At 45.6% G+C, this 21,288-nt stretch overlaps 2 protein-coding genes across 2 annotated transcripts in view; both read right to left on the reverse strand.

Moving 5' to 3' along the window:
- Window positions 1-13,155, reverse strand: part of LOC149435384 (uncharacterized) — a 58,769-nt gene extending 45,614 nt beyond the window's left edge. Inside the window, 1 exon segment of the mRNA XM_089662713.1 lies at window positions 12,345-13,155. Coding sequence (XP_089518839.1) covers window positions 12,345-13,050 — 706 coding nt within the window. The 5' untranslated portion in view covers window positions 13,051-13,155.
- A 2,235-nt stretch (window positions 13,156-15,390) lies between these two features.
- LOC149435385 (uncharacterized) lies at window positions 15,391-16,778 on the reverse strand. The gene is made up of 5 exons (XM_089662715.1): window positions 16,621-16,778; window positions 16,411-16,534; window positions 16,197-16,294; window positions 15,881-16,108; window positions 15,391-15,408 (listed from the first exon to the last, which is right to left on the reverse strand). Exons 1-5 carry the CDS (start codon window positions 16,723-16,725, stop codon window positions 15,391-15,393), a joined length of 573 nt encoding a protein of 190 aa, XP_089518841.1. The 5' UTR covers window positions 16,726-16,778.
- Between the last annotated feature and the right edge of the window lie 4,510 nt (window positions 16,779-21,288).

Consider the following 21,288-nt stretch of genomic DNA (forward strand, 5'->3'; position numbering starts at 1 on the left):
CAAGTATACCATGTCCACCGCCATCCCTCTGTCCAAGTATACCATGTCAACCGCCACCCCTCTGTCCAAGTATACCACGTCCACCCCTCTGTCCAAGTATACCACGTCTACCGCCACTCCTCTGTCCAAGTATACCACGTCCACCGCCACCCCTCTGTCCAAGTATACCATGTCCACCGCCATCCCTCTGTCCAAGTATACCACGTCCACAGCCACCCCTCTGTCCAAGTATACCACGTCTACCGCCACTCCTCTGTCCAAGTATACTATGTCCACTGCCACCCCTCTGTCCAAGTATACCATGTCCACCGCCATCCCTCTGTCCAAGTATACCATGTCCACCGCCACCCCTCTGTCCAAGTATACCACGTCTACCGCCACTCCTCTGTCCAAGTATACTATGTCCACCGCCACCCCTCTGTCCAAGTATACCACGTCCACCGCCACCCCTCTGTCCAAGTATACCACGTCCACCGCCACCCCTCTGTCCAAGTATACCATGTCCACCGCCATCCCTCTGTCCAAGTATACCACGTCCACAGCCACCCCTCTGTCCAAGTATACCACGTCCACAGCCACCCCTCTGTCCAAGTATACCACACCCACCGCCACCCCTCTGTCCAAGTATACCACGTCCATCCCTCTGTCCAAGTATACCACGTCCACTGCCACCCCTCTGTCCAAGTATACCACATCCACCACCACCCCTCTGTCCAACTATACCATGTCCACTGCCACCCCTCTTTCCAAGTATACCACATCCACCGCCTCCCCTATGTCCAAGTATACCATGTCCACCACCAGCCCTCTGTCCAAGTATACCACGTCCTCCGCCACCCCTCTGTTCAAGTATACCATGTCCACCGCCACCCCTCTGTCCAAGTATGCCACGTCCACAGCCACCCCTCTTTCCAAGTATACCACGTCCACCGCCACCCCTCTGTCTAAGTATACCACATCCACCGCCACCCCTCCGTCCAAGTATACCACGTCCACCATCATCCCTATGTCCAAGTGTACTACATCCACCGCCATCCCTCTGTCCAAGTATACCACTTCCACAGCCACCCCTCTGTCCAAGTATACCACGTCCACAGCCACCCCTCTGTCCATGGATTTGCTCACCTCCAATCTAACCTGTTTCTTGATGGTTTAATCCCAGCTCACCTCTAAATGTTGTCTACAGTAAACATTTAAGCTTCCACTGATTACAGAATACTAATACTGTGAGTCCTGACCCTTATACTATATAACGTGTACATTACATACTCCTGACCCCTGCACTATATACTCTGTTGTACATTACATACTCCTGACCCCTGCACTATATACTCTATGTTGTACATTACATACTCCTGACCCCTGCACTATATACTCCATGTTGTACATTCCATAGTCCTGACCCCTGCACTATATACTCTATGTTGTACATTACATACTCCTGACTCCTGCACTATATACTCTATGTTGTACATTACATACTCCTGACCCCTGCACTATATACTCTATATTGTACATTACATACTCCTGACCCCTGCACTATATACTCTATGTTGTACATTACATACTCCTGACCCCTGCACTATATACTCTATGTTGTACATTCCATAGTCCTGACTTCTGCTCTCCCCCTCCCCCCACTGCTATATATACACATAATATGAATTATCTTTTGTTACACCCATTTCCTCCCAGCTGGACATTTTATATCGGATGATGTGATTGGAGCACAGACGTTTACATGGTGATAATAATGTGATAACATCCTCCAACTTTGGACCCTTAAACAGAAAGTGATAATGAGGGAGGAGTCAATACCCCAATGATGGTGGTCTTCAGGATCAGTCCAGTCTTCATCTTGGTTGTTCTCCCCCCATCCTCACTCTCTGACCTCTGGTGGGGCTCAGCCCCGCTGTTCTTCATGACTAAATCATGGACTAAATAAGGAAGTGCAGTACTTCTTGTGTTGGGAAGATGGCGATGAGTGATAGAGGGGGTGGGGACCCTCGTCCTATAATCCCCTCATCACTGTCCCTCCTATAAAAGACAGTTCTGGTTGTTTCCTCACTCTCTGACTAAGGTCCATGAATAAAGAAATGACCTGGTAGGAGATCAGAGGAGCCATTTCCTAGTTCCCTTGAGGGTGGAATTGTAAGCTCCTCAGAGACCAAGCTGCCTGATGTGGGCGGAGTCCTGGTTTGGGGAACCAATCAGCTCCTGTCTAGTAATCCTCTTTGTCTTTGTATTTTAGTCCATGGCCGGGAGATGAGGAAAACCTCCGAGGATTGTCTCACTTTGTCTCCAGACTGGAAAGTAGAAGATGAGGACATCACACAGTATAGTCCAGGAGAAAACCCGGCTCCCTCCAAGGTCCATCCGGCACTACCCAGTGTAGTTGGACCATCGGATTCCTCGTATCCTGAGGAACCTCAGACTGTGCGGGACCGGGCCGGCCTTCCAACAGGGAAGATCTTCTCCTGTACTGAGTGCGGGAAGGGTTTCTGTTCTAAATTCAAACTTAATGTGCATAAAAGATCTCACACAGGGGAGAAGCCGTATTCCTGTCCTGAGTGCGGGAAATGTTTTTCACAGAAGTCCTATCTTCACACACATCAGAGATCTCACACTGGGGAAAAGCCATATTCCTGTCCTGAGTGCGGGAAATGTTTTTTACAGAAATCCTATCTTCACACACATCAAAGATCTCACACAGGGGAGAAGCCGTATTCCTGTCCTGAGTGCGGGAAATGTTTTACACGGAAATCCTATCTTCACACACATCAGAGATCTCACACAGGGGAAAAGCCATTTTCCTGTCCTGAGTGTGGGAAATGTTTTTCAGTGAAGTCCAATCTTAACACACATCAAAGATCTCACATGGAGGAGAAGCCGTATGCCTGTTCTGAGTGTGGGAAATGTTTTTCAGAGATGTCCATTCTTCATAAACATCAGAGATCTCACACGGGGGACAAGCCGTATTCCTGTCCTGAGTGTGGAAAATGTTTTTCAGAGAAGTCCAGTCTTCATAAACATCAAAGATCTCACACGGGGGAGAAGCCATATTCTTGTCCTGAGTGCGGGAAATGTTTTTCACAGAAGTTCAGTCTTCATGAACATCAGAGATCTCACACAGGGGACAAGCCGTATTCCTGTCCTGAGTGTGGGAAATGTTTTTCACAGAAGTCCAATCTTTACACACATCAGAGATCTCACACAGGGGAAAAGCCATATTCCTGTCCTGAGTGCGGGAAATGTTTTTTACGAAAATCCTATCTTCACACACATCAGAGATCTCACACGGGGGAGAAGCCGTATTCCTGTCCTGAGTGTGGGAAATGTTTTACACGGAAATCCTATCTTCACACACATCAAAGATCTCACACGGGGGAGAAGCCGTATTCCTGTTCTGAGTGTGGAAAAGGTTTTTCAGAGATGTCCTGTCTTCATAAACATCAGAGATCTCATGCAGGGGAGAAGCCACTTTCCTGTCCTGAGTGAGGGAAATGTTCCTCACTGAAGTCCTGTCTTCCTGTACATCAGGGATCCCACACAACCCTGGAGGTGTATTAGTGCCTTGAGTGCGGGAAATGTCTTCTAGATGAATGTTGCTGGACATCCCAACTCTCATGTGGGGAAGAAGCACCCCCTGATATACACCTCAGATATACTCCATGGCTGATCTTCATCATGGAAGAAACAGTTCATAAGGAGATCAGAGGTCCCCAAAGACATGGATGAAGTGTGGGACCGGGTTGGCCGTTGATAGCAGAAGAATAAAAATGGAATCCTGACCTAGAGCACTGGGCTGACTTTTCATTGGGGTGCAGAATACAGTGAAGGAAATGCGTATTTGCCCCCCTGCTGATGCTGAATGTTCGCCCCTCACACAGAAATGATCGGTCTAACAATGGAATGTTCGCCCCTCACACAGAAATGATCGGTCTAACAATGGAATGTTCGCTGTAACACTGAGAGACAGAATACAACAACAAATTCAGCAGAAATGCGTCTAACAAATGATGACTGATCTGCATGTTCATGAGGGAAAGAAGGATTTGATCCCCTATCATTCAGCAGGATTTCTGGCTCCCAGGTGTCTCTCATACAGGTAATAAGCTGAGATTAGAAGCAGTCTCTTAAAGGGAGTGCTGCTAATCTCATTGTGTTACCTGTATAAAAGACACCTGTCCACAGGAGCAATCAAACAATCAGATTCCAAACTCTCCACCATGGCAAAGACCAAAGAGCTGTCCAAGGATGTCAGGGACAAGATGGTAGACCTACACAAGGCTGGACTGGGCTACCAAACTATGGCCAAGCAGCTTGGTGAGAAGGTGACAACAGTTGGTGCAATCATTCACAAATGGAAGAAACACAAAACAAGTGTCAGTCTCCCTAGGTCTGGTGCACCATGCAAGATCTCACCTCGTGGAGTGTCAATGATCATGAGAACAGTGAGGAATCATCCCAGAACTACACGTGAGGATCTTGTCAATGATCTCCAGGCAGCTGGGACCACAGTCACCAAGAAAACAATTGGTAACACACTACGCCGACAAGGACTGAAATCCTGCAGTGCCCGCAAGGTCCCTCTGCTCAAGAAAGCACATGTCCAGGCCCGTCTGAAGTCTGCCACTGAACATCTGAATGATGCCGAGGAGGACTGGTGGGAAGTGTTGTGGTCAGAGGAGACCAAAATCCAGCTCTTTGGCATCAACTCAACTCGCCGTGTTTGAAGGAGGAGAAATGCTGCCTATGACCCCAAGAACACCATCCCAACTGTGAAACGTGGTGGAAAAATTCTGCTTTGGGGGTGTTTTTCTGCTAAGGGGACAGGACAACTGCACCGTATCAAAGGGACGATTGACTGGACAATGTACCATCAAATCTTGGGTGAGAACCTTCTTCCCTCAGCCAAGGCATTGAATATGGGTCATGGATGGGTGTTCCAGCATGACAATGACCCAAAACACACGGCCAAGGCAACAAAGGAGCGGCACAAGAAGAAGCACATTAAGGTCCTGGAGTGGCCTAGCCAGTCTCTAGACCCTAATTCGATTTAAAATCTGTGAAGGGGGATGAAAGTTTGAGTTGCCAAACATCAATCACCAAACCTCTGCCAAGAGGAGTGGGCCAAAATCTCTCCTGAGATGTGTGCAAACCTGGGGGCCAACTCCAGGAAACGTCTGACCTCTGTGATTGCCAACAAGAGATTTGCCACCAAGTACTAAGTCATGTTTTGTGAAGGGGATCAAATCCTTATTTCCCTCATGAACATGCAGATCAATCATCATTTGTTAGAATAGCAACAACAAAGTCAGCAGAAATGCATCTGTCTCTCAGTGTTACAATACACCGAACATTCGATTTTTACACCGATCATTTCTTTGTGAGGGGCGAACATTCAACATCAGCAGGGGAGCAAATACGCATTTCCTTCACTGTATGTCTACATATGGGGTCTGGGTAGAGGGGATCCACCGGAAAATATTTCTACTCTTTGATTTTCTGCAAATCGTTTCTGTTTTCACTTTGAAGGGTGATATTATGTGTGGTTTGTAAAAGGGATTGGCCCAATAGATACCACCCCACTTAGAGAATAGATGAACTAATATGACCAGCATTCATTCAGCCATGTCACATGTTGGTCTTTTCATACAGTGATTTCCTATGATCATTGGCTCCATCTAGTGGCCATAATGTAATGAACTGTTTTTGCTGATTGAGGCATTTTGGAACCAATACCTCATTATGGCCACTAATTGGAGCTGACGATTATAGGAAATCAGTGTTTATTAAAATATGGCCAGAATTTGTCACGGCTCCCCCAATGTATTTTTAGTTTACTATGTTAGGGGTGGTGTCATACAAATGGTGGAGATCACACTCATACATTTATGAGCACAGTAGTTATTAATGAACATACATTGAATAAAACCTCAGGATTAAACCAATCATTAATTTTAAATTAAAAAAACCCCTATTTGTCCTTTAGATGGCGCTAAGAATCAGTAATTAGCTCCACCTACTATATGAAAGGGTTAATAGTTCACTCACTTTTGCTCTGTGCCTACTAACTGGTTTGTTGTACATACAAGATGTTCCCGTGGGATGTGAATGCTGGTATCTATGCACACATTTCTTGTTTATAGAAATCACAGAAGTCACTATCCTGTTGTATTTTTGTTATGACGCAACATGGAGTAGTTTACTGAAATCTCTATTCTGTATTCTGATTGGTGCTTTATGGAAACCACCTGAAATATTCCGCATTCTCATTTATTATTAAAGCTTGATGAATAATAAAGAAGTCACATTTTGCATCACACATCCAGATGTCTGACTTGCATTATTCCCAAAGTACTTTGAACTGGATGTTTGTATGGAGGAGGAGGCCGGCATAAATTGATGTTCCTGACAGAAGTGGTGTCAGAAGTGGGATAGGATCGGCCATCGGAGGTAAGTGAGCATTTTTTGTCTTCCTTTGCCCTGATCGCCCCCTATCTCCACCAAGCCTCTGTGCTGCGGTAGCACAAGCAATTGTCTGCTGGAGCTTTGGGAGCTCGCGGGGTTAAACAGAACCTAGGTTGATGTATAAGAAATGTGTGTATGTCCTCCATACAATCATACAGAGTAGTGTGTTCAGTGATTATGTACGCTTGTAACTAGAGAAACTTCAGTAGATGGATTCTAAGTCTCTGTAGGACTGTGAGACGTCCCATCTACTCAGCGAGGAGATTTCTCCATTGGCCTGGGATAGGTGAAAGCACGGTGACAGTCTGAAGGAGTCACAATAGGGGTGTACCTGTTCAGGGGATTTTCAGCCTTGAAGCACTTGTGCAGTTGAGAAGTCGGAGCTCTATGTGAGTTCAGTCCAGCTTCACCCGGCACAAAGAGTCATCACCGGGACAGAAACACATAGGCCAGCTCACATAATATTGCTTCTTTGCTTTGCAGTGATGATGGGAAACTCCCAAGGTAAGGGGAAGTACCCAGACCCTCCGGAGCCACCGTGTAAAGTATTCAGAGGAAGAAAACTGTTAAAGAAATTTACTAAGGAAGATGGATCAGCTCTAGAAAAATCCCAACTACCAGCTAATGAGACATGTAAAGAGTATGTTGTCTGAGTGTCACCTTGGGATTGTGTTGTCCCATGAGTGGACAGCTTGGTGGGGTGGAGTTCAACCATGGGGAGTGCCAGTCCTTTTCCCAGAGATGGGGACAATGATGATTTTCACATGGATATGATAAAGGGGATATGTTTAGGGGATAAAACTGACTTTTCCTATTTTGGTCCAGATCCTGAGTGGGATATGAAATATATGAGAGGGGGAGCATTGAATTGGTTGAAGTATGGCCCAGGATATAAGTACCCGACACCAATCCCTTCTGCCCCAGTAGCTAAACACAGTAATGGTCCTTTTTATGGCACTTTGACGCCTGCCACTGCTCTTCCTGATTATATTCAGCTGTATCCTCAGCTCCCTAAGGATGAGGATTATTTGTTGTCACATAATCGGAGGAGACATGCTTTACACTCTGCCCCAGCCCAAGAGTCTCTCACTGATAAAGGAGGCCATTTGGCAGTGATCGGTGGTGATGGGGAAGATTCTTCGGAAGAAGAGTCAGGTTGAAGTTTATCAATGCGTGAAATGAATAAAGAGTGGAAAGAAACAAAAGTTACATTGGGAAGGACATTAGGCCAGATGCAGCAAACTGTGACTGCTCCGTTGCCCAGGACGAAGATGGAGAAAAGTAAAAAAGGCAAGGTAGTAAGCAAGGCAATGAAATCAGGCAGACAGACATGGTAAAAGAGCAGACAGTACAGGAGAGGGATGCAGCAAGTGAGATGTCAGAAGATTCATCAGGAGAGGTGAGTTGGCCGAAGCAGGATAATTCAGAAGAATTCGGTAACTATTATATGAGGTCCAGAAAAGACACAGAAGACGAGGGAGCCCCCCAAGCTTACCCTTCCATCATTGTGGGAAATGACGTTGTGATAAAGCCAGTGGAAATGAATGACGTTAATGGCATTATAAAGGGTTGTCCTGATCCTCGGAAAACCCCACTGCTGACATTAACTACTTGAAAAGAGCAACTCGGGGCAACAATGTTCACAACAGGACATGAGGATAATCATCAATGGAATTTTGGGATATGATATGGAATCAGGTTGGGATTGGACCAATGTGCTGCTATTTATGAGCTTCATAAGCCATTTAAACTGGCTGTGGACTATGAATGGATAACTACCGTGTCGGGAACAGATGTGGAAGGAGTTGGCTGCAGAAATGCAGAGGTTGTGGAAAGATAAGCAGTCACTAGATACAGCAGTTGCTTGTAAGCAGGGCAGCAAGGAATCAACTACAGAGTTCCTAAAAAGATTTAAGAAGGTCTGGAAAGAAGAGGCAGGATGAAATCTGACAACACCAGAGTTAGGAATTATATATATACAGGCAGTTATGCAGGGATTGAAATGGGAGTGGAGGCATCTATGGCTATGACATCGGGACATAACACCGTGTTACATACTACACATCACGTATTACAAATTCTGAAGAATCTTCCCACACAACACATGACAGCCCAAAGAGCCAGTGTGTATGAGGTCATTCTCACTTCCACTGTTCATGTATCTATTAAATACTCCTCTCCAAGTTCAGGACCAATTGCTATTTTAAATGGCATGCTTGGTTTGAAGTCAGAATCTGACATTCCTCCCGAGGAACATGATTGTGTTCCAGTTATACATGAAGACATTACTCCCAGAGCTGACATGTTGGAAGAGCCAGTAGAAGGGAGTGTTGATATCTTTGTAGATGGTTCATGCACAAGACCTAATGACAATGTCTACTTGGCAGGTTATGCGGTCGTTCAACTCCCAGATAAGGTATGGGAAGCAAAGCCCTGCCTCATCCCTCAGCACAGGCTGCAGAACTCATAGCCCTGACCCGTGTCTGTGAATTATTTGAAGGAAAGATGTTAACATTTACAAAGATTCCAAGTACACATTTGGTGTAGTGCAGGATTTTGGCTAGATTTGGCAGTGCAAAGCCCACACGTCTTCACATGACCCCATAGCTTTGGGTAATGCATTGGCTGACCGTACGGCCAAGGAAGCTGCTTTGCAGTCTTCACAGGAGTCTGCCAGGCTTGTTTTGACTATGTTAGAGCCGCCCATGCTCCCGGAACAACAGTTACTCAAAGTGCACAGCCACAAAAGAGGATATTCAATACTGGAAAGACAAAGGTATGACATTGGACCAGAACGGTCTGATGTCCAAAGAGGGGATCATAGGGATACCTCAGCACAGTGCACCGGTGCTTATAGCAGTTTCATGGCATAGGGCACAGAGGATGGCAGAGGACTTTGCAGGAAATGAAAAAGCATTTTGTATACAGAATATGTCACAACGGGTGCAAGATCAGTTAGGTGTGTTATTTGTTTGAGGAACAATAATACAGGACAACAGTATGGCCAACATGACCATCTTCCTCCACCACAGCGTCCTTTTGAGGAATTACAGATTGATTTTACACACATGCCTAACAAGAGAGGTAAGTATCTGCTGGTTATAGTGGATACATTTTCCAAATGGCCGGAGGTATTTATCACTAACAAAGAGGATGCCTCCACTGTGGCCAAAACGTTGTGCAAGGAAATTATCTCAAGATGGAGATGCCCTCTGGTGATTCAGACAAGAGCCCATCATTCACATCCAAAGTGACTCAACAGGTAGCCAAATGAATGGTTATTCAATGGAAATTTTACATCCCTTATCACCCGCAGAGTTCAGGAATGGTAGAGAGGATGAACAGGACAATCAAGGAGAAGTTGAGGAAAGCTACTGGAGGTACATTTGTTAAGTGGGAGACTTATCTGCCCGCAGTGTTGGCTGAAATCAGGATGACACCAAACAAAACAACTAAATTGTCACCTTTTGAAATTTTAATAGACAGACCATTTCCTACCCCATAGACCAAAGGTCTGCTGGTGATTATGCCTGGAGAATTAGAGCTGATCCAAGAAACATATGTGATGAATCATATAAGGCTTTTGAATGGCATCTACCTTGATGTTTCTCTTTCTTTTCTGCTTCCCTCACAGGAACCAACACATCCTTTCATGCCTGGAGACCATGTGGTTGTTAAAGCCCTACATAAGCACAAGGTCCTGGACCCACCTTATGGGGAGCCCGCAGTGATAACAGCCGTGACCCGTACAGCAGTTCTGACCACAGATTCTCAGGCCTGGATATATGCGTCAAGGGTAAAGAAAGTCCTGGATTCTCCTCAACCTGAGGTGTTGACTACAGACAAAGAGGGTGAAGAAGGTGTCAAACACCCTGAAGCAGATGTGTTAGAGAGAGAAGTAGATGATATAGTTCCACTAGAAGACAGACGGACTGAGACTAATCAGGATGTCCATACTTTTGCATCCACAAACCTCTTGGAAAATCTTCCTTTTAATAGGTTGTCTTACAGTGATTGTGTTTCTCTGATTTGGGTGATTAGTACGTTATTATCACCCGCAGGACTTGATGTACATTTGCCCGCAGCCCCATAAGACTGACCCCTTGTCCCACACAGACATCCACGTGAACTGTTAAAGCAACCAGAAAATGTCTGGGTTTATATGGCAAGGAGAGTGATGAATGTTCCCAATTTCCATCTGTCAGAGATGCTGCCGATCATTTAACTACATGTTTGATGGCCATTCCCACCCCAACCTCGGTTTTGTTGGACATTTTCAGAGTAATGACTAATGATACTGATGTAAGAATGGATGATGGACCATCTATGTCATTGTATGAGGACTGTCAGAACTGTCCAGGTCCATATAAAGGCTGGAATATATGACTGGTATGAAAACGTTGAATGTTCCCCCAGGAGATGTGTTACAATATGACATGTGATTCTGAAGAGATTCCCCGGTGTTGGGATCTCAGATTTCCATATGGCCCACATCACACAACCCGATCTCCTCAGGACAGGATTTTCTGTACGTCTAATAGAACATGTAGTTCAGTACATAACCCAATGAGCTGTCATCATGTTCTATCACAGCCCAGCCACAGTCACAGGTCACACTACCTTTAGGATGGTTGTTTTCTTGTGGAAATCCCACATATTCATATATTCCAGGAATATTACTGGAGGGCCTTGTACTTGGAGCCGTCTGAGTATGATATTGCCTGAGCATCCTAAAGCGATGGAGAAGGATCTAAGATCAAGAAGGAGGACCGAGATTGGATCAGAAGATTGTATATCAGACATTACACTGCTTTCCAAAGCTGAATACACTAGTTTAGTTGGATCTATTGTATGTAGTCTGGATAAAAGTCTGAATCGTACTTCTATGGCTTTGCAGGAACTGTTACTCCACCTCCAAGGAACCCGTAAAGCTGTTCTTCAGAATCCAGTGACTATAGATGATTTACTGCTTAACAATGATCATGGTTGGGAACATTGTGACGGAATGTAAGTGATCATGCCACCTCTATACAATCACACATAAAGGACATGACTTGTCCTCAGGAATTAAACAGGATGTTCCTGGTAATGGGTGGGACGGGGTATTTGGATGGATACCCGGCCTAGGAAGATTGAGACAAATAATGGGTGGTCTGATAATAGCATGTTGTGGCCTAATTGGCGTGTGCTGTTAGTATGAATCCATGCCTGAAGAAGGAAATGAAGGGGTCTGCTCAAAGAAAATTCATTGGACGAATATGATAAAAATTAATATTTAAAAATGTAACACATTGATTTCCTATGACCGTCAGCTCCATCTAGTGACCATAATGAGGTATTATTCATGAAATACCTCAATCAGTAAAAGTAGTGCAATACTGCATTATGGCCACTAGATGGAGCCAAGAAAATCAGAGTATGAAATAAAATACGGCCAATATTCATCCCAGCTGGGCGAACGCCGGTCACATTCGTTCAACTAAATCTTTTTTTTTTTTTTTTAAATAGACCTCTAAATGTTTGTGAAATCTCCCACCACAAAATGTACTCAGCCAATGAAAGGTCATGACACCATTTTTATTCTTTTTCTGCTATCAATGGCCAACCCGGTCCCACACTTCATCCATGTCTTTGGGGACCTCTGATCTCCTTATGAACTGTTTCTTCCATGATGAAGATCAGCCATGGAGTATATCTGAGGTGTATATCAGGGTGTGCTTCTTCCCCACATGAGAGCTGGGATGTCCAGCAACATTCATCTAGAAGACATTTCCCGCACTCAGGGCACTAATACACCTCCAGGGTTGTGTGGGACCCCTGATGTACAGGAAGACAGGACTTCAGTGAGGAACATTTCCCTCACTAAGGACAGGAAAGTGGCTTCTCCATCGCATGAGATCGCTGATGGCTGGAAAGATGGGACTTCTGTGAAAAACATTTCCCGCACTCGGGACAGGAATACAGCTTCTCTCCCGTGTGAGATCTCTGATGTGTGTAAAGATTTGACATAAGTGAAAAACATTTCCCGCACTCAAGACAGGAATACGGCTTCTCTCCTGTGTGAGATCTCTGATGTCTGTAAAGACTGGATTTATCTGAAAAACTTTTCCCACACTCAGGACAAGAATATGGCTTCTCCCCCGTGTGAGATCTTTGATGTATGTAAAGATGGGACTTCTGTGAAAATTTTTTCCCACACTCAAGACAGGAATACGGCTTCTCTCCTGTGTGAGATCTCTGATGTGTGTAAAGAATGGACTTCTGTGAAAAACATTTCCCGCACTCAGGACAGGAATACGGCTTCTCCCCTGTGTGAGATCTTTTATGCACATTAAGATGGTATGTAGAACAGAACCTCTTCCCACACTCAGTACAGGAGAATCTCTTCCCTGTTGGAAGGCCGGCCTTGTCCCGCACTGTCTGATGTTCCTCAGAATACGAGAAATCTACACTGGGTGGTGCCGGATGGACATTGGAGGGAGCCGGGTTTTCTCCTGGACTATACTGTGTGATGTCCTCATCTTCTACTTTCCAGTCTGGAGACAAAGTGAGACAATCCTCGGAGGTTTTCCTCATCTCCCGGCCATGGACTAAAATACAAAGACAAAGAGGATTACTAGACAGGAGCTAATTGGTTCCCCCAAACCAGGACTCCGCCCACATCAGGCAGCTTGGTCTCTGAGGAGCTTACAATTCCACCCTCAAGGGAACTAGGAAATGTCTCCTCTGATCTCCTACCGGGTCATTTCTTTATTCATGGACCTTAGTCAGAGAGTGAGGAAATAACCAGAACTGTCTTTTATAGGAGGGACAGTGATGAGGGGATTATAGAACGAGGGTCCCCACCCCCTCTATCACTCATCGCCATCTTCCCAACACAAGAAGTACTGCACTTCCTTATTTACTCCATGATTTAGTCATGAAGAAAAGCGGGGCTGAGCCCCACCAGAGGTCAGAGAGTGAGGATGGGGGGAGAACAACCAAGATGAAGACTGGACTGATCCTGAAGACCACCATCATTGGGGTATTGACTCCTCCCTCATTATCACTTTCTGTTTAAGGGTCCAAAGTTGGAGGATGTTATCACATTATTATCACCATGTAAAAGTCTGTGCTCCAATCACATCATCCGATATAAAATGTCCAGCTGGGAGCAAATGGGTGTAACAAAAGAGAATCCATATTATGTGTATATATAACAGTGGGGGGAGGGGGAGAGCAGAAGTCAGGAGTATGTAATGTACAACATAGAGTATATAGTGCATGAAAGGATCTAGATAACTTCCATTTTGTATTATGTACGCCATTTTAAGTATTAAGTTAGCTTTTTGCAGACATATTAAAAGTTTAATGAAACTGTTTTTGGTTGTTCAAGGATGTATCAACAGAAGCTAACATGACCCTGACAATGTCTTTGTCTGGTTGTTTTTCCAGAAAGTTAGCCAAAACAATTTGTACCAAGAAATGTATATGTCATGTTTCATGTAGTCAGCTCATGATGGAAAGTTACAAGTTACAGTTTTGAAACTCGCTCCCCCCCCTCCCTTATTATTATCTGTATCCTATATAATCTTATTAATGTCTAATAAACTTTGAACATCTCTGAACATAAGCTGTCGTGATTTCCGTGTTCAAGGGGTGTTCCCAGAATTCTGCTGATAAACCAGGAATCTCTCCACAGACCGGGGGTCTCTGAGGGGAAAAGAAAATCATTCCTTTCAGTGCAGGGGTCAGGGGTATGGAATGTACAACATGGAGTATATAGTGCAGGGGTCAGGAGTATGTAATGTACAACACAGAGTATATAGTGCAGGGGTCAGGAGTATGTAATATACAACATGGAGTATATAGTGCAGGGGTCAGGAGTATGTAATGTACAACATGGAGTATATAGTGCAGGGGTCAGGAGTATGTAATGTACAACATAGAGTATATAGTGCAGGGGTCAGGAGTACGTAATGTACAACATAGAGTATCTAGTGCAGGGATCAGGAGTATGTAATGTACAACATAGAGTATATAGTGCAGGGGTCAGGAGTATGTAATGTACAACATAGAGTATATAGTGCAGGGGTCAGCAGTATGTAATGTACAACATAGAGTATATAGTGCAGGGGTCAGGAGTATGTAATGTACAATATAGAGTATATAGTGCAGGGGTCAGGAGTATGTAATGTACAACACAAAGTATCTAGTGCAGGGGTCAGGAGTACGTAATGTACAACATAGAGTATCTAGTGCAGGGATCAGGAGTATGTAATGTACAACATAGAGTATATAGTGCAGGGGTCAGGAGTATGTAATGTACAACATAGAGTATATAGTGCAGGGGTCAGGAGTATGTAATGTACAACATAGAGTATATAGTGCAGGGGTCAGGAGGATGTAATGTACAACATAGAGTATATAGTGCAGGGGTCAGGGGTATGTAATGTACAACATACAGTATATAGTGCAGGGGTCAGGAGTATGTAATGTACAACATAGAGTATATAGTGCAGGGGTCAGGAGTGTGTAATGTACAACATAGTGTATATAGTGCAGGGGTCAGGAGTATGTAATGTACAACATAGCGTATATAGTGCTTGGGTCAGGAGTATGTAATTTACAATATAAATGATACAGTGTAAGGGTCAGGACTCATAATATTGGTATTCAGTAATCAGTGGAACATTAAATGTTTACTGTAGACAAGTTGCAGAGATCCCACACCGCTGCCTCCCATCTCCTGAGACTGCACTCAGTGACTTGGGTCTGAGACACTACAGACATATCCCTCCACCCGGCACAGCCAGCAGATAACAGAACAAGTAACCCTGGGAGAATTGTTCTGTCAGAGATCTTACTAGACCCGGGCATGGGGAAGGAGAACCAAATCACATGTCCCAGGTGTCTGTGTCAAGTAACGCCCATGAATCAGAATTTTTCTGCCAGCTGAACCCCAGAACCTCCATAAATCCAGTCTAGAGACATAAATTGTGTCTGCAGCACAGAGAAGGAAGATTATCCGAGAGAAATCCAGGAATACAGGACGGGGAACACAGCTCAGGAAAGTGACCAGGGGATTACAGGCTGATATCACCCAGTCCCCGCCCTACTCTGGACCAATCAGTGAGCAGTATGGGTGGAGGAATGGATTTAGTGTTCATGACCCACCTGTGCTGATCTCTGTAGGAGTGTCCTCCTCTATAAATGTCCCCGTTATTCCATCCTCCTCCATAGACTGCTGATCATCCCTCACATACGCCTCTTCTTCTTCTGCTTTCACCTCAAATTCTATATCGATTGGATCTCCACTCTAAATCAAGGAAATGAGAGAGAATATCATCTGTAAAATATAAGATCACATAAAAACTCCACACATTGTCTTCATCAGTCCATGTTCTAGATTCTCCATCCCACCAACCTTGCAATACTGAGGGATGGTGTGTCCTTCCTGTGTGGAATCCCGGGAATACAGAGGACGGGGACATCTCTCTGGTGGGTTCCTGTAGCTGGATGACTCCACCATGGTGTCCTGGTACAGATCTTTGTGTTCTCTTAGAAGCTCTGACTCCTCCATCCCCCCATCCTCATCCTCCTCCTCTTTTATCTCTTCTTTAACCTCAACTTTAGGATCTCTCAGGTTTCCACTCTGAATATATAATAAAATGCCATCAATGGTAACAATGCAGATAATGTACAGATCCTAATGATACTATCAGTGATTGTTCCTCATCTACCTGATGATGGTGAGGGATGGTGTGACCTTCCTGTGTGGAATCCCGGGAATACAGAGGACGGGGACATCTCTCTGGTGGGTTCCCATGACTGGATCCATCTGTAGGAAACACACACACTGACTGAATCCATTGTTTCTATGTGTTTATCAGATGATGGGGGATCTAGGTGGATCCTCCGTACTGCTCTCTCCTTTACAATAAAGTCTCCTCTTACCCGGTGATGTGAGGGGCGGCTGATTGTCCATCATGACGTCCTTGTAGAGATCCTTGTGTCCTTCTAAATACTCCCACTCCTCCATGGAGAAATAGACAGTGACACCCTGACACCTTATAGGAACCTGACACACACAATGATACAGTCACCATCCAGACACATCCCTTGTCTGTTACTGGAGAATGTCCCAGAATTCCCGGCACCGCTCACCTCTCCTGTCAGCAGCTCCATCATCTTCTTGGTGACTTCTAGAATCTTCTGCATGTTGTGTCTCTCAGGGTTTAAGGAGTCACATGGAGGCACTGTGATGGTCATATGATCACCTGACTTCAGAAGAGGAAATCTCTGTATTGAGGAACCAATAGGAATATCATGTTAGACTCCCAGAATCCTCCTCACCTCTCCGGTCAGGTCTGTGTTTTATTAATAGAGATGAGAGTGATGTCATGTGACCTCCCAGAATCCTCCTCACCTCTCCAGTCTGGTCTGTGTTTTATTAATAGAGATGAGAGTGATGTCATGTGACCTCCCAGAATCCTCCTCACCTCTCCGGTCAGGTCTGTGTTTTATTAATAGAGATAAGAGTGATGTCATGTGACCTCCCAGAATCCTCCTCACCTCTCCGGTCAGGTCTGCGTGTTATTAATAGAGATGAGAGTGATGTCATGTGACCTCCCAGAATCCTCCTCACCTCTCCAGTCAGCAGGTAGATGATCTCCAGGGTGAGGTTTAGTATCCTCTCAGTCATGTGACTCCGGTCCTCCTCCATCCTCATTGGTGGGGTCATGTGGTTTTCTCTGTAGATGGATAGCAGAGAATTATCTGGACTGTATTGGTTGTATAATATTAGGGGGGGGATATAAGGGGGTAATAGACGGGCTGCTCTCAGTGGGAGATGGAACATGTAGATCAGGTTACTTAGTGTTTGTTGTGTTTCCTGCAGGTCTGTAATATCAGGAAAATCCTTGTTTTCTTGTCCTTTGACTGGAGACAGATATGTGTATATGAAGCTCCAACAGGCTAAATACAGAGTCAGAAGCTGCAGACATCACAGGGGGGCCCCTATACCTGGTGGGGGGTCTGAGAGCAGCCATGATGTCAGTACATTGGAGCTGGTGATAGTGAGAGGTATTGAGGAGCCAAATGTACCCGGTTCAGTCTAGTTTGTAAATAGAGCGGCCTGGGATACATGGTAATAGGGAACTTCCACAACAAAAACAAGACTGTGTGGGGTCCTCCTTACAAATCCATAGCAGACCCTTATCCTGGATGGGAGTCTGGTATGGATATAAATGGGGGAAGCCCACACAATAAAGAAGGCTGGGGGTCCTCCCCAGATCACGCACCCCCTCCCCTAAACCATGCCAGGCATGTGCCCTCAATATGGGGAGTGTATCTTGTAAAGGACCTCTTCCCCACAACCCTGACCCAGGGGGGTCTCCTGGTGGGGGACACATTGGAATCTTGAATCCCCCCTTCAAATAAGAGGGCTCTCAGCTACCTCCCCCACATGAATGTGTAAGGGTACGTATACCCCGGGGGGCTCATTCAGAAAGAAATAATGTAAATAGTAAATAAAGACGTCACCCACATCACATGACTCGTCCTTTATTAATAAACAAAGATTTCCCCAAAGTAATCCCCCATTAGTCATCCAACAATGCAGATCTACATCATTAATAATGAACGATGCCCAATGAGAAAACACATGCTGACCGCCAACACCATCTGTTTCCAGAGACTACTCACCATGGATGACAACTCACAGTGACTATGGAGGAAGAGGATGGACGTGACTATAGAGGAAGAGGACGGACGTGACTATGGAGGAAGAGGACAGACGTGACTATGGAGGAAGAGGACAGACGTGACTATGGAGGAAGAGGACGGACGTGACTATGGAGGACGAGGACGGACATGACTATGGAGGAAGAGGACGGACGTGACTATGGAGGAAGAGGACGGATGTGACTATGGAGGAAGAGGACGGATGTGACTATGGAGGAAGAGGACGGACGTGACTATGGAGGAAGAGGACGGACGTGACTATGGAGGAAGAGGACGGACGTGACTATGGAGGAAGAGGACGGACGTGACTATGGAGGAAGAGGATGGATGTGACTATGGAGGAAGAGGACGGACGTGACTATGGAGGACGAGGACGGACGTGACTATGGAGGAAGAGGACGGACATGACGGGGGTTACTGGGTGTAAATAAAAAAATCACATCTTATTACCTCCTCTGCTGCCAATTCCACCAACGTCTCCTCTCTACTTCCTACCTCATGGAACTTCCTGTCTGTACCTGACATCATGTCCTGTCTGTAGATGACATCACTTCCTGTCTGTACTGATATTGCTTCCTGTCAGTTCCTAACATCACTTCCTGTCTGTACCTGACATCACTTCCTGTCTTCCATATTGTCTTCCTGTTTGTGTATAAGCGAGAACATCACCTTGTGGAGCTCAGAGGAAGTGCAGCCCATAGAAATGTCTCCCTGAACATGGCCTTGTGCGATGAGTTCAGCTTTTTGAATGTTTTCTTGTAACATTTGCCTATTAATTATCCTTTGTGGGGAAGATACAGACATGGTTTATCCAATCTAATCCATATGATGGCAATCAGCCTATAAAACCCTCCATAACTCAGCAGCAATGTCCTGAGGATTACATCTTTCTTAAGAATAACAAATAACTATTGATATTATTGTCTCTGCCTGGGGCCATAGTTGGGCCTGGAGGTGACTTGTCACATGAAGGATTCTCATCAGCTGCACTCTGTAATTAGCTCCCTCTTGATATTTCATTCTGTTGATGATGAAATAACTCCATACACATGATCTCCTCCTGATAAACCAAACTCCCGAAATATGTGTCACCCAAATGGGCTCGCTCACATAGAGTAGGGTTGGGGCCACTCTGTCCTTGTGAACGAGCCCATTGGGGTGACACACAGAATAAAATATGAAGAATGGGCTGATTACGGAATGTGACTCTTCATCTTCTTGTAGACGGTATAGTCACAGATGAGAACACAGGAGACCAAGTCCATATCTCATGCTTCCTAATTTATAGAGATAAGTATGGGGGCTCTAACCCTATCCAATCACCTCTGGGGGTGTTCCCTCCTCAGCCCCGGGGTTGGCTCTGTCTTCTGAAGGTGCCATGGACTATATTATTATTATTATACAGTATTTATAAAGCGCCAATAGTTCGCTCAGCGCTGTACATTACAAAGGGGGACAGAACATGTGACAGAACAATACCAATACAATGCAAAACATGAGGGGATTGAGGGCCCTGCTCTTTCGAGCTTACAATCTAGGAGGGAGGGGATGGTGGCACAGGAGGAGATAGCTGTGGGGGATGGAGTGGTAGGAAGAGTGGAGGAGGTCGGCAAGTTAGCAGGGGGTGGGGTATGCTTCCCTGAAGAGATGGGTTTTCAGGGTGCGCCTAAAGGAGAGGAGAGTAGGTGATAATCTAATGGGTTGGGGCAGGGAGTTCCAGAGGATGGGTGACACCCTGGAGAAGTCCTGGAGGCGGGCATGGGAGGAGGAGACCAGGGAACTAGAGAGAAGGAGGTCTTGTGAGGAGCGGAGTGTGCGTGTTGGGCGGTACTTGGATATTAGGTCGGTGATGTAGTTCGGGGCAGTATGGTGGACGGCTTTGTACATCAGCGTTAGGATTTTAAATTTGATCCGTTGCACAATCGGAAACCAGTGGAGGGATTGGCAGAGGGGGGTGGAGGACACTGAATGGAGGCCAGTGGAGGGATTGGCAGAGGGGGGTGGAAGCCAGTGGAGGGATTGGCAGAGGGGGCTGGTGGAAATGGAGCGGTTGGTAAGGTGAATGAGTCTGGCAGCCGTATTCAGGATGGACTGAAGCGGGGATAGCCAGTGGTGAGGCAGGCCAGTGAGGAGGGAGTTGCAGTAGTCGAGTCGTGATATGATGAGGGAGTGGATGAGCTGTTTAGTGGTTTCTGGGGTTAGGAACGTGCGGATTTTGGCGATATTGCGGAGGTGGAGTCTGCATGTTGCGGAGGTGGAGTCGGCACGAGTTTGTTAAAGATTAGACTTGGGGCTGGAAGGATAGGTTGGAGTCCAGAATGACACCAAGTACTCTGGCCTGCGGGGCGGGTTTGTTGGATGTGATGGAGAAGTCAATGGGGGGTGTGGTCCGGGCTGGGGGGAAGACAAGAAACTCGGTTTTGGAGAGGTTCAGTTTAAGGAAGTGGAGCGACATCCAGTCTGATATGTCGCTCAGTAGGTGTGTGATTCGGGCGGAGACCGAGGGGGTGAGGTGGGGGGTTGAGAGATAGATTTGTGTGTAGATAGATAGATATGGACCCAACATTTCTGGTTTCTGGGTTGGCAATGTGATTTCCAACACCATTGTTTAAGTCTGATCACAACATATTCATTCACAGCATGGCTGTCATGAGCAGACCCCATAGGACCATGGTGGGGGCCCCTCTGGGATTCTGCACTCCTGACACATAACATTTTATATAAGAAGGACAATCCTTTGCAGCCAGTGGGGAGCCCAATGTGCACAAATCTCTTCTCCCCACTGGGGTCATGATCAGCACATCAAAATATTTCCTTTGAGGCTCAGTGAGGTGACAGATCATTCATCTGTATCTATGTCTACAGGGATGTCAGATCATTATTGCCATCTAGGTGTTCATTCCTCCAATCTTCACACTCCAGAGCCGACTATTCAGATTTTTATATTGTGACCATTTGTCTTCTACTGACCACTAAATGAAGAGAACACTGTATCTGTAATACTGAACATTGAATTCCAGGAATATCTGTCATATCATGCCACCTTTACAGGGTATGTTACATCCCAACCATTGCTGGTGTCCTCCATGT

Source organism: Staurois parvus, unplaced genomic scaffold (assembly GCF_062004578.1).
Source record: "Staurois parvus isolate SC_StPar_1 unplaced genomic scaffold, SC_StPar_1.0 ptg001525l, whole genome shotgun sequence".
NCBI classification, from domain to species: Eukaryota; Metazoa; Chordata; class Amphibia; order Anura; family Ranidae; genus Staurois; species Staurois parvus.